The 14,037-nt window shown below is 35.5% G+C and overlaps 1 protein-coding gene and 2 long non-coding RNA genes across 3 annotated transcripts in view; 1 reads left to right on the top strand and 2 right to left on the bottom strand.

Moving 5' to 3' along the window:
* Positions 1 to 14,037, top strand: part of LOC145551422 (uncharacterized) — a 116,639-nt gene that overhangs the window by 55,469 nt on the left and 47,133 nt on the right. The window lies entirely within an intron of this gene.
* On the bottom strand, positions 115 to 1,863 carry LOC145551421 (uncharacterized). The gene is made up of 2 exons (XR_014087246.1): positions 1,055 to 1,863; positions 115 to 340 (listed from the first exon to the last, which is right to left on the bottom strand). It is a non-coding gene; the product is annotated as an uncharacterized LOC145551421 (long non-coding RNA).
* On the bottom strand, positions 6,119 to 7,964 carry rgs16 (regulator of G protein signaling 16). Its single transcript, XM_008406678.3, has 5 exons — positions 7,818 to 7,964; positions 7,508 to 7,591; positions 7,342 to 7,403; positions 7,024 to 7,190; positions 6,119 to 6,934 (listed from the first exon to the last, which is right to left on the bottom strand). Exons 1-5 carry the CDS (start codon positions 7,859 to 7,861, stop codon positions 6,719 to 6,721), a joined length of 573 nt encoding a protein of 190 aa, XP_008404900.1. The 5' UTR covers positions 7,862 to 7,964; the 3' UTR covers positions 6,119 to 6,718.

Raw genomic sequence — 14,037 nt, 5'->3', positions numbered from 1 at the left:
TAAGATTGTTTCGTTTACTTTAAGCCACAAACAAACAATCATTTTATTGTCTCTGGGACGTGAAAACATGAGATTTGATTAAATTAGAACTTCACATATTAGAAGGAACACAGATTTCATAATAATCAGTTTGTTTATTCAAAACAGTAAAATACAGACGGTTCATGCATATCAATGGTATAAGAACAGCCACATTTTTTAAAATGAATGTGTCACCAGTGCATTTGGTCGGGTGTTCCTGCTCCAGAAAGCTGAAGGTCTCTGGTCTTCCTGAAGCTGTGAGCCCACTGGGAGTCTGAAGGGAAACACTGAGACCAGAGGCCTGCAGGATGGTCTGCATCTGAAAACATACATGATGGAAACATTAATGAATGTGCTGCACCAAAAAGCTGTACTTTTGACCTGGTGGCGATGGAACCAGTTATGGTAGATCTGAACTTTGGTTTGATGACCTAAATATGAGAAGCTTCAGACTGACAGGATTTAGGTTAAAGCCACATCTTGTGAAGTTGGGATATTTTTCCTCCAACAGGATCCAGAGGAATAGCAACAAACCAGAAGTTGGACTAGAATTTATTTCTAGTCCAACTTCTGGTTGGACTAGAAATAGTCCAACCAGTCAGCTTCTCATTTTCAACAGTGCATATGCATGTGGGCCACACTTGGCACACCTCAGGGATGTAAGTAACCAAGAGAGGCAAAGATTGTAGCAGGAGTTCAGCTTTTATCCATTCTCCATTCTGTACCCTCACTAAAGGTCACTGTATTCAGGTTGTCTGTTTACAAAGGTAAAACAAGGCGATCGACTCGAAACCACTCCTACCTTTTTACTGTCTTTAATCAACCTGTTGGGCCATTAATTTGAACACGTTTTGTTGATTTTATCCTTAATAAGATGTATTGGATCAGAGGACGTGCTGGTCTCAACATCCTGGAGACGTTCAGCTTGTCACCTACTGCCGAGATCAACTCAAAAACTCCCGCGATCGTAATTGAGCCCTATTGATTAAATATGACTGTAGTTGGAAAACAAACATCAGCGTTAGTAGCTTACCGTGCAACGTCTGGGCAACCGGAGGATCCTGGACGGACAGCAGCGGTGCAGGTCTGAAAGATGGCCTCCGATGCAGATCTCCAAGGCTCTCCACTCTCATTCTTTCAGCCCGATGCTCCGTAGAGCTGCCTCTGGATATTGCAGTTCACTTACGATGTACAGTAAAGTTGCTCCTTATAGTTGGATCACAGCTGGTAGCTACGAAGGTGTCCCGAACCTTCAATCGTAAGCCAACTTCAGCGGCCGCTTCGTTCAAACTATAAAAACTCCCGACGGTGAAGCTCTGAGTCCATGAGAGCCGCCAACTGAAACACGTTCTGTCTGAGCGGCCACACGAGAACTAAAGTCAGGAGTAATAACACTATTTTCTAATGAAGTTAATGAGCTTCAGCTTATTGATAACCCGTTAGAAGGTCGCCATCTTTCTTGAAGCAAAGTATGGGTGTGACGCTAACCAACCAATTGGGGAAGTTGTAGCCTGATGACGTGCCTCTCCTCATTTGCATTTATTTTTTCCCTAAGTTTTGCGGGGAAATAGAATGTGATAAATAAGAAAATAAGGAAATACTAAATAAATAAGGGGAATTGGAAAATGGGAAAAGTAAAGATTTTTCAAACAAATGTTGAATGAAAAATAGATAAAAGAAAATTGGGTAAATAAAAAAGGGATATATGAGAAATTGATTAATGAAACTGGGAAATAGAAAATCGGGTTAATGGAAAAAGGAAATCAAAAAATGTTTAAATTAAAAAATAGATTAATGAAAAATGGGTAAATAGATAAAGGGATAAATGAAAAAATGGACAAATGAAAATAGATTAATGAAAAATAGATTAATGAAAAGAGAAATAGAGAAATTGATAATCGGAAAAATAAATAAATGAAAAAATTGGGTTAATAAAAAAGGGAAATTGAAAAGTGGTTAATTGAAAAATAAATTAATGAAAAATGGGTAAATGGATAAAGGGATAAATAAAAAATAGATAAATGAAAAAGAGAAATTGGGAAATTGATAATGTGAAAAATAAAGAAATGAAAAATGGGGTTAATGAAAAAGCTAAATTAAAAAATGGTTAAATGAAAAATAGATTAATGAAAAGTGGGTAAATGAAAAATAGATTAATGAAAAAAGGGAAATTGAGAAATTGATAATATGAAAAATAAATAAATGAAAAAATGGGTTAATGAAAAAGCTAAATTATTTATTTAACAAATTATTTATTTATTTCACTCATTTTCTTCATTTTTTGATTTATTTTTATTTTAATTTATTTATTTTAATTTAGCTTGAAAAAGCTAAATTAAAAAATGGTTAAATGAAAAATAGATTAATGAAAAGTGGGTAAATGAAAAATAGATTAATGAAAAAAGGGAAATTGAGAAATTGATAATATGAAAAATAAATAAATGAAAAAATGGGTTAATGAAAAAGCTAAATTATTTATTTAACAAATTATTTATTTATTTCACTCATTTTCTTCATTTTTTGATTTATTTTACTCATTTTTTATTTATTTCACCCATTTATTTATTTATTTAATTTTGGCTGAAATGGCTCTCCATATGAAAGTGACATGTGAAACATGCACATTATTCCGCGTTGTAATATGTTTTGTAATTATGGTGCATGTTTTGAAATAAATGCATTTGAGAAAAGCATTGCCTCTTTCTGTATTTTCCAAAGAATTTTTAAAAGTTCTAAACAATAAAGTACCCATTTAATATTAATTACAAATAACTCTTAAGAAGTTAAAGAATTACTCTGTGAGAGTTAATATTAAGATCAAACACTGAATTAGTGTTAGTAAGTGTTAAATAATTAACTCCAGCAGATTTGATATCTGAGACTTTATGAGAGTTCAGATACTAACTCTCCAAAAAGAGTTAAATGAACACTTTCTGGTGTGGACCCATATAGACACTTTAAAAGTGTTGAAATCAAATCTGACAGAGTTAATCTGGGCCTCCTGCATTTGCTAACTGCTGTGGTGACACCTGTGTCATCATAAGGGTAACATTATGAGGGTAACAATTAAGAGATTAACCAAATAGTGTTTACTATCTGGAAAAATGTAACCTTTAGGTATATTTAGAAAACTGAGAAAACAAAATCATATAAATTTGTTTGGCAAAAAGAGGTGTGCAGGTTTCACCAGGCTCCCTTAACAACGTCATCTAGACTTGTCTGTTATTGCTGAACAATAATGTCAATATTTGTCTGTCTGTCCATCTTTAGGTAGGCAAAAATATTAGTAGGTAAAAATAAAAAATAATAAAAGCAACTAATAAATATTAATATTCCAGTGATGTTCTAGCTTGCTTAGTTTTAGCTTAGAGATGTCTAGAAATAATAGTATTTCCTAAATATCACATGAGTGTGGTTATAAGTTAGTTTTGGTCACACATTAGAAGAAAAGAAATATGACAATTTTCACATAATTTTTAAAAGAAATCATTTTAAAAACCTCTAAAAGTGTCTCCTTTATTAAATTGTGTCTAAGCGTTAATTAATCATATAAATTTTAGCTGATAAAGGGGAAGTTGAATTATAAATTAAACATACAGTCTTGCATTTAGTCTTAAAATTGCAAAGTGTTATTTTAAAAGCAGAAACATTTGTCTTTCAAACGTGTTCTTACCCATCACACCACTAGATGTCAGTAAAACGCTACATTTAAAAAAATCGAAGCAAACTTTTTTGAGTAAAAACAACATACAATTTGGAAAAGTATTGAAACAGTTGTATAAAATCATGTAATTGAAAATGCAAGGTTTACAAAACTTAAAGTTAGTCTTCTTCAGACATAAATGTTACTCGTTTATATGGACAAAGCAAGTGAGCTTGAATGTAACTTTGAATTACGTTGGCTCCATGTACCTGAAATCGCATGTCTTTTCATGCTATTTTATACAAAATAAGACATAAATTAAAAGCAAGACACATTTACAAAGTCTGAGGTCAGTCATGAGATTTTAACTTCTTGTCTGGAGAAGTCAAGTCAGCTGTGTGTTAGCTTAGGGCCCAGTGCTATTTTTATTCATGTACTCAAAGAGTAGGGGAAAAAAATGTTTCATTGTTTTGTATTTATTACACTTCTCAAAGAATATGGAAAAAAAAAAAACTTAGATTTTTACCGGTGTGGGTTGTCAGTGGATACAAATCTACCACTTTTCTTAGCATCTACATCAAATGAATCTTAATATTGATAAGAATGTAAACTGGACTTTGTAAAACTGGATGAATCTGGTAAGGACTAAGAGGTGTGCAGTGCAGTGAAGGAAAATGCTCCTCCCTGGATTGGAGGGATTCTTTCTGTGGAAATGAGATCTAGTGACATCTGTCCACATGAAGCTTGTGGTTGGGGTTAAGGTTTAGAGTTTCTCGAAAAAGATCAAACGCTTTGAGCGTCTCTTAATTAATTTCCACAGGCATGAGCAGAAAACCTCCGTGGATGAAGTCACAATTATTTGGAAGACCACACTGAGAAGGAATTGTAAAAAAAAAAAGAGCTTGTTCGTGCTTTGAGGAGAAATGCTGCAACTTATCAATTACTAAAAATGTTTTGAGGCAACGATAGCTGCAGAGTGAGTCTGTGCATCCCGGTGTCATGCTGGTTCGCAGCAGAAACTATAGCTTTTTAAAAATTAGTTGAAAAATCATATCTACATTTTAATGTAATCCTAATTAAGGTACATTTTTGGGAAGTTTGGATGAACCACTCACAAACTATGAAAAAACAATAATTTTCTCCGAAGCATAGCCAGACAAACAAAATTTGAATTGCTGCAATATTGTAGCAGTAATCAGATGAAAAAAAAAGTATATATGTATGAAACTGGGCTTAAACTACCACTTGATGGTTGTTGTTGCCCACTTTGGTTTAAATCAGGTTATTATTATGTATTTATTCAGATTTTGTTTGATATTAAATTTGCCAGACTGTCTGAAACGTAAGCAAAAAAAAAAAAAAAGCAAAATTAGAAGAAATCCTTTACCTACTGTTAAGCCATTACATTTGTAATAAATTTTAGGTTGTGTTGAGATAATCTACTAATCAATTACTGCTCTTCTGAGATTAGATTATCTCTCTTATGTTGCAAAGAGCTGTATTCAGAGATAGTTATGCATGGTACTTGCAACAGTATGTATATGCTGAAACCCAGGAGATTTGGAGCCAGTATTGGATGGTCATTGCTGTGCATGGATCTGGACAGAAATGTCAGAAGGTTACTATAGGAAAGCAGGCAGCATTATGAGATGTACATATGGATGAGGCCCCATGGACCAGCTGCTGTCCACCTAATATTGGCTCCACTCTACGCTGATGACATCTGAATACACAAACCTGACATTCAGCCTCATTCTCTGCTCTGAAGAAAATCTTCCTCAAAACAGTCACAACAGGAAAAAAAAAATCATATATTTTATCTAAGAAAATTCACGGGAATGCACCTTATTCTTTTGCGCTATTTTGTGGTTAGTGTGAGGCTGTGGCTGTGTCTCATCCTGGTGGCAGCTTCACTGTTATATATTGCCTCTTGTTGATGACCTGTGCAAACAGTCTCTAAGGTACTGCTGAAGTTTACAGCCATTCCCATTACGTTGTTGCAGTCACATCATCAGTTCTTCTTCCTGTTTGCTAGAAAGCTCCTTCTTATTTATAAGACACATAACAATGGCTCATAGCAGCAAAGTGCCACTGTCTGAGTTCTTTATGGCACTGAGTTGAGCTGTTTCCAAGGTGAACAACGGCTATGCATGACACCATCGACAGAATAACTCGTAAAAGTTAGTAAATAATGGATGTCATTGTCATTTCTTTATCAGATAATATAAATGATTACATGGGGAAGTCTCTGGATATTTGCACAATGTGCCCAGTCAATATTTCATCTGTGTCACCTGGGTAAGCGAGCTACTTAAATCAGCCCTAACCTGTGGTATGTTTTAACAGTACTGCTTCTCTGTCAAGACTAAATATATAGCCCTGCTAAGCAACGCAACTTAGAATCTATAGACGCATTTTGAAACTGCAAGTTTGTGTAATGAAGATACAAAGATATATATTTTTCACAGTTTATTTTCCAAATAACTTAGATGATTTGCTTGTATTTTTTAAAAAAAGACAAAGATATAAAGACAACACAATTGAAACAGACTTTTTTTTATCTTTGTTTTGCAAAAGTACAACAATAACATTTAAGGCAAATAAATACTAATAAATACAAATGTATAAAGTACCGTACAGATTAAAAAAACAATGTACATTTCATTGCACATCACTACCAGAAAAAAAAGTTTGCCTAATGGCTAACAAAAGTGCTTTTTCCTCGCTGTCCTCTTTGATTGTCATTCAGCCAGTTAAGTTTAACTTTCTAATGACAGTGCTTTTAAACTTCATCTGTGTTGGCACATCAGTCGACTTTGTGACAAAAGTGCTCAACTTTTCACTCATTTCCTCTTCCCCTTTCAGTGTCATCCTGTCTTTGCAAGAACAGAATCTGCACCACTGGCCCCATTTGGGGACACTTTCCTCACAGCAATCTTTGCTTCTGCTGTCATGTCAAAGCACTATCTTCTTTATACAGCAACACATGCTGTACATTTCATGGATGCTTAAATTTAAAGTCCCTTGTAAAATCAGAAAAAAAAAAAATCGACTTCACACTTTTTTGACCAGATGGGGCAGATTGGTGGGTTTTGTGCTCGGTTTAGCTTGGCACAGTAGGTCCCTATAAACTGGAGAGTGGAGGAAGCGAGGGTAGCAGTCTTTGGCCATCAGCATGTAGATCCTGTGCTGGGCTTGGTCGAAACAAGACGGCGACGGGTCCTGCAAGTTGGCTTTGGTTATGTCGCGGGTTTCATGGTCAATATTTACCTACAAAAGACACAAGAAGACAAAAAGTCAGTTTGTCAGTTTTTCTCTCAGACATTTCAGAGACTGTCATTGCATCTGTCTCTTCTTACCTCTCGTGGAGCTTCACTGCTGATGAATTCACTGTAGATCTTCTGGGCTTTGGTGAGTAACTTGGTAGGACACTTGGTTCTTCTGTAATCTTCACAGGCGAAGTAGAATGCAATGTTCTCCTCGCTAAACTCAGAAACCAGGAAGGCTGTGAAGGCACACAATCCATCTGCAAATGGAGGAAATTTGATTAGTAATTACATCTGATGGAGCCGTGGAGGCTGCATACGTAATCATGTGTATGCGAGTAATTTATAGGAAACCAAGCACACTGTTGTGCAAAAATATGATAAAAAGCATTAATTCAGAGGTGAACTTACATCTACTGGACAGTAGCTTTTCAAATGATTCTTTCCACTTCAGGCATTCCTCCAGGGTTGGTCTGAAAATAGTGAGACACACGCTTAGATAAAGCTGGAATTTTGTAAAACACATCAAGATCTATTTTTTCAAAGTACAGCAATGTCATATTTGTGTTAAACTTACTTGTTTTTCCCTATTTTGCAGCAGGATAAAGTCCAAATGGGCTTTTGCAGAAGAATTCCCAGCCTTGCTTTCAGCTCCTTGGCTCTGAAAGAGAAAGAGGCAAAAGGTTGGATACAATTTTCTAAGTGACACCATTTCATATTCATGGAAAAAACCTACATTAGAACTCAAGAGCTGAAAGCTCCACTAGTATAAAACAGCTTAAAATGAAAATCCCATCTGAGCTTCTCAAATGCCCACACACATGTGCAAAGCCTGCTTCTCTAACACATAATCCACAGAATCAGTCTTTTCATAAAAATGAATGTACCTTTCCAAGCAGCAGGCAGGCAGCGATACGAGTCCTTTACACATAGCAGCAAGTGGGAGCTGGCGAGGGGGTCGGGGGTCTCTTGGTTCAATGGTGCTTAAGTTCCCTTTCAGCAAAGCTCAGCCAGGAATGAAATTGTTTGTCTGTGTAGAGTAGAGGCAAGGCAGTGGTTTTATAATCCTACCGCCCACACCTTCTGATGTGTCATCAGCTCTGTCAGCCAATAGCAGAGAGGGTCACAGGCAAAGAGAAACAGAGAGGGAGAGGGAGATATTAAGAAGTCAGTGTATGGGGGAGAACATGGAAGGTCGAGGCTGGGGAATTACGGTTTAATGATAAAAGCCTCTGATAGCTGATGGATTGTTTTTTGTTTTTTTTTCTACTTCTAAAGCAACGGGATTTTTCGGTGTTGTTTTCACTATTTTTCTGGGGTTTTTTAATTTACAAACAAAACCCACAAAATATTATTATCAACAGATCCCCCTCTGTTGTTTATGTAGTTTATTATGTCAAGTTTTCATCTTGCCTAATTCTTTAACATATCCCTTTGAGTTTGTCACATAGTAATTTTTTAGTAAAAAACAACAACAATCTGTTCTTTTAATTATATAAATTCTCAAAGAATTAATCCACCCATCCATTGCTTACACCTGCTTGTCCTTGCTGGTTCAGGGGGGCGCTGATGCCGATCTCCTGTTTTATAAAAACTAGTCAAGTTGACTCAAATATGAAGCAACAGAGCAGATTGGGGGGAAAATCAAGTCCCTCTAAATATACAAAGTGTATTGATCGTAATGTCATGTCATTTAAATTGTAAGTGCATTGGGGTGGATGATTTAAAATGTTACAGTGTGCATATGTTTATGGACAGAATAAGTTAATTTTATCATGACATCACCTTCTCAGTTGTTCTTTTTTGTCCATCTAAAGACTGGCTGAACTGCAGGCTGAACAATCAATGCATATAAATGTAAATATGCCTGAAAGGTTTATTTATGTTAGTAACTCAATTCACTATTCACTTTTTATTCATTGCTTTCAGCACAATTTATGTTGACAGTTATTTCACAGCTGTTGACCTCTGTTTTTGTTTTCATAATGTAAAGCACTTTCAACTGTCAGGTTATGAAATGTGCCATGCAAATAAGTTTGGTGGATTGATTGATTCAATAAATTAGAATATTATCAACATATTTATTCTTGTAACTTAATGCACTAAGTGAAACACAAATACACGAATTGATAACACAAGGTAATGTTTTCAAGCCTTAGGTTCCGTTAATTATGGCTGCTAAAAACAATACGTACAACATTACATATTGCAATAGGGCAGATCAATAAAAAAATCCTATTTAATACAGAAAACTGGGCTTAATAAAATGTTGATGTATTCTTTAAGGTTGTTCATGTTAAAGTAATACTTTAAATCTCACAAAGAAGATTGTCAGCTCTCATGTTTCAATGTATTAAATATGACTGCGTATGTGGTTAGAAAAATCATCACTGCTTAATTTAAAGTGAACTTTCTGTGCAACTCCCCTCCAGAAATATGTATTTTTCTGATCAGCCAGACAGTGATTAGCATCTATTCTAAACTGCAGTTAACTGTTAGAGTTTTTTGTATGTGAAAAGTTTTAATTTCATGTGCAATTTCATAAATAAAATGTTGTCTCTTCAGATACCTTTTAACTTTTCATGACCAGACACACTATCAAGCAAAAACCGCTGACTACTATTAACATTGAAAGTCAAAATGCCTCAGAAAAAACTCACAGAATAAACATGGATCCTAAGATGAGTCAGAAAGAAATCCAGAGTAAATGCATAAGTTTTACATTCTCAGCACAAAAGGAAATTGGATAACATTCAGAAGCTCATCAGCTGCCTTTTGCACATGAAAACCCAGTGGCCTTTTTGACATCCTGTGTTGTCCTCTTAACAGCTGCTTAGTTTTTAGTCTTTTAGCAGTAAATGCATTCACACCTCGCAGTCTTTCTAGAATGTGATGAAAGTGTTCATTCCAGGAAATTATATGAATGAAATCTTTCTTTAACTACATTACTGAAAGTAGGCGGGGAAGATGTTCAACTGGTGAACTCAAAAAAGCCACAGAGAGAGTGTTTCACGGTTGGTGTGCAGTAAGTTGCTTATCTCGACCTGTTATTGAGATTAAAGTGACATTTGAGGAGCTGAGGCAATACATACCTGAACAGCGGCAGTGGCATAGTTTCAGACAAAAAAGGTTGTGCTTCCTAGGACATGGTATACGTATGTTTGTGATTCTCAAACAACCTCCAACTTAGAAGTTTGAAGTGATTGATAACATTTAATTAGGGATACACTCTGCAGGCCTAAAAATGTGTTTGGATTGTTTGTATTTTTAACCACCTCTAAAAATACCCAATGAGACAGAACCCTGAAGCTAGATACTCAGATGAACTGACTTCATTGTTGGCGGTACAAAGCTGTTGCATTATATTGTTCAAATTTAGCAGCAAAACTATTTCTGTGGCATCATGTTTATCTAATGAGGTTTGCTTTTGGGTGCCACATGAGCCCTGACCTGGGGGCATTTTTCCTTAACCGAGCACTTCACTGATCAGCAGAGATGAAAACAGTTTCTTTTTTGTTATATTTTATAATTAATGCTTCCGATTCCAGATAACTAGATTCGGGGTGGGAAAAGGCTTGGAGCCACAGCCTCTCTTATAGACAAAGGAAACCTTCATTATGCCTCTTATGCAAGGTTTTGGCTGATGGTATTTCAAGGAACTGAAGACTAAGTTTGGCTAGTCTGCAAATCCTTTTTTTTTTAAGCTGATGACCAGAAACTCTTTTAAAGTCTGCTCTGTCTTCCTTTGGTTTCACTCCAGCATTTTCTTCTTCAATTCACAAAAACATAACAAAAAGCAAAGGGACATTGTAAAGTACTAATGCATAAAAATGAGATTTTAAATTGTATGTCTTACAAACTAACCCACACAGTTATAATCTAATCTTTGCACTTTTGTAATTGTTGCTCATAGAATTTGGATCAGCAAGGAGTTACATGTGTTTAAATGTGAAGATCGTGCAACCACCTTAAACAAAATAAATTGTGTACAAATTCAGTTAAGAGATTCATTGTGTAGTAATTTTGCAATTGTTATGCATGTATTAAAAATGCATGTTACTTTTGACATGAACATATATGCTTACATGTACACCTGCACCAAATATTTACATGCAATGTATTTTACCTCCTATCACATCATAATTGCCTTTCTTATTTCCCAAGGTTACCAATAATTTCCAAAATGTTCTTTTTTTTCTGAGAAGCAGATAAAACAATGGTACCAGTGCTACAATGGTGAAACAATGGAAAGACAACACTGAGTTAACATTTTGCTGTCTCTGGCAAACTCTGAAAATTACAAACACTGTGGTTACTATTCCTTTAAAACAGTCTGGGAAAGCCCAGATGATAACATCACAGCCTCATAAGCTTCTGGTGTGTAAAAGTGTGTAACATTTAAAGATGACTGAAGGTGTCATGTCCATCCGTGGAAATATTGTATCAATATAAACTTCTCTGAAAAATCCAGTCACCTTATTGTTGGGATGTAAGCAATAAGACGGCTGGAATTTGTCATCACTGGTTTTGGTCCAAGTTGTGCATATCAGCCCTAGAACAGCACAGATCTTGTGAATACACTGACTGAAGCTGATAAGAGAGTATCACTATCCACAGTAAATAAATAAATACAAAATTAAAAAAATATAAAGAGCCCAAGTTGTAAAAGTAATATGAAAATTCACAGCATGGTTTGCAAATGAACACAGGATAAAGACATTAATTTTTGAGACATGTCATGTGATCTAATAAAAATGCATACAATTAAATAGTGAGTCCATAATAAAAAATGTTACATTTGCGAAGCTGGTAAGCCTGATAAAAAGATCACATGTAAAGTCTAGAAGTAAAAGCATCAAGTAGAGTTCATGTTTTCCAGGAGGAAGAGTTATTCTATTACTTCAACAAATAAATTCTGTGTGAGGAAAGAACATTGTGTGAAAACCCTAAGGCAACATCAGCATGAAGCTAGAGCTTCCATTTGGAAAATGACCCCTAACCGGCTGCCAAATTATTTACAAAGTGGCTGAAAGACGACAAGCCAATGTCTTGGAGAGGCAGTCAGAAAGCCCTGATCTCAGTTGCATAGAAACGTCTGCAGAGCTAGAAAAGTGACCCAGAAAAGGCTGATTCAGTTACAGCAGTTGAGTAGGAAATTCAAGTGAATTTAGCAAGAAGCTAGATGTGAATTTAAAAAGATCTTATAGTGATTACTTAGGTAATGTATGTTAACATCTGTATTTTAAGAAAAGAGTCAACACCATTCCCCTGAGATCATCCAAAGATACGCACTTGTAGGCAACGGGTGGATGAAGGAACGGTTTGATGTATTGATGTATGGATGGATAAAACGTTCTCTAAACATATTTTGCATTTTTTATTGAAAAGCAAATGAAAATTATCTGAGAACTTAAATCAGGAAACGTTTGGTCTGACTGCCAATGGGAAAAAAATGTTATGTGCCTTTTTCTGTAGTGTATCAGAATATATCGTTAAAGTATCATTTATATAAAAAGTGCTGAAGTCATGAATGAACTGTTAAAAACTGTCCTCATTATGGTAGTGATATGCAATGATGAATAAAAGAAACCAATAAACATCATTAATACAATCAATATCTGAAACTATAAGAAAAGTTTACCTAATGTGTCACTCAAAATTACATAAAAAGGTAAATAAAGCCTATTAAAGTTAAAGATTGTGGCTATAGTTGCTTGGAAACTTTAGCAAACAGAAAAAAAGAAGGATACTTTGAGACATAAATTCACCCCATATTTCAGTCTGTTAATTTTGTAAAACTGTAACTGCAGGTCAGTGGGTTTGGAGGACCCACTGACCTGCATCTTTTAGATCTATCTGCATCTTTTAGATCTACCGCTATTTCTATCTGCCTTATTTAAATAAACAGATCATTCGCTAGTTTCTGTTAAACTTGAAGACCTGCTCAAGGAAATTTGATCTCTTGAATCAGGTGTTTGGAGGCAGGAAAACATCTGCAGTTCAGGGCATTGGATTGACAGTACGATGTTTTATAATTAAGCAAGGTCAAGCTGAGGTCACACAAACAACCTAATTACTGACAAGACAAAGAAGGTCTAGAAAATGGATGGATTGACTTACCCATGACTCTTCTGTTCACATGGAGGTGGAGTGTCAATGTAAAAACATTACATTCTTTGCTAAATGGTCACTTCTACTTCAATAATTAAGTGTTCCCTGCTGGTAGGGGATATCACAAGGATTTTTCCATTATTGAGTTTGCATGTTCTCCCTGTGCATGCAAGTGTTCTTACCAAAAAAGGACTGTTAGGTTAACTGGTCTCTCTAAATTCTCCTTAGGTGTGGGAGTGTCGAGGGTTGACCACTGGAGATAGCCACCATCATCCCTCGCGACCCCACAAGTATAAATGCGTAGAAAATGAATGGATGGATATATATGGATATACAGTTCTGGTAAAAATAAAGAGATCCCTTAATATGAACAGTTTCTCTGATTTTACTTTTTGTAGGTATGTTTGAGTAAAACGAACATTGTCCTTTTGTTCTATGATCTACTGACAACATGTCTTCAAAATTCCAAGCAAAAGTTTAGTATTTATTTGCAGAAAATGAGAAATGGTCATAATAAAAAAAGTATATATATATATATTACAATCTTTGTCAAAATCAAGGAAAAGAATACATCAATGACATTTTGTATCAAAGTGAATGCCAGCCTCATTTGCAAAGGACAAGCACAACTGATTTTATTGAGTCAGCATAATGCAGTGCAGATGGGAAGAAATATCTCTGCCTGGGCTTTACCTGCCCTTTGTGTAGTCATTGTGCTGATGTGGGGGATGTAATTGTACCATTTGTTGCCATCTGAGAGGCAGAGATTGCCTGAGGCGACGGGGGGAACCTTGCCACCCACTCAACCACAGACGACAGTGTGATGTCAGGCCTCTCCCACCAGAACCAATGACATAGCCGGAAACTGCAATAAAGGTGTAAAAAAAAAACAACAAATATACATAATATTGCTTAACAAAGGGCACTTCTGTCAAAAAATGATCACTGTACTTAGATAGAGCTGTGTGATGCCTTCTGACTTCCATTAGTGCCTTT

Source organism: Poecilia reticulata, chromosome 4 (genome assembly GCF_904066995.2).
Source record: "Poecilia reticulata chromosome 4, P_reticulata-male-v2, whole genome shotgun sequence".
NCBI classification, from domain to species: Eukaryota; Metazoa; Chordata; class Actinopteri; order Cyprinodontiformes; family Poeciliidae; genus Poecilia; species Poecilia reticulata.
This window is presented reverse-complemented; position numbering and strand designations above follow the sequence as displayed.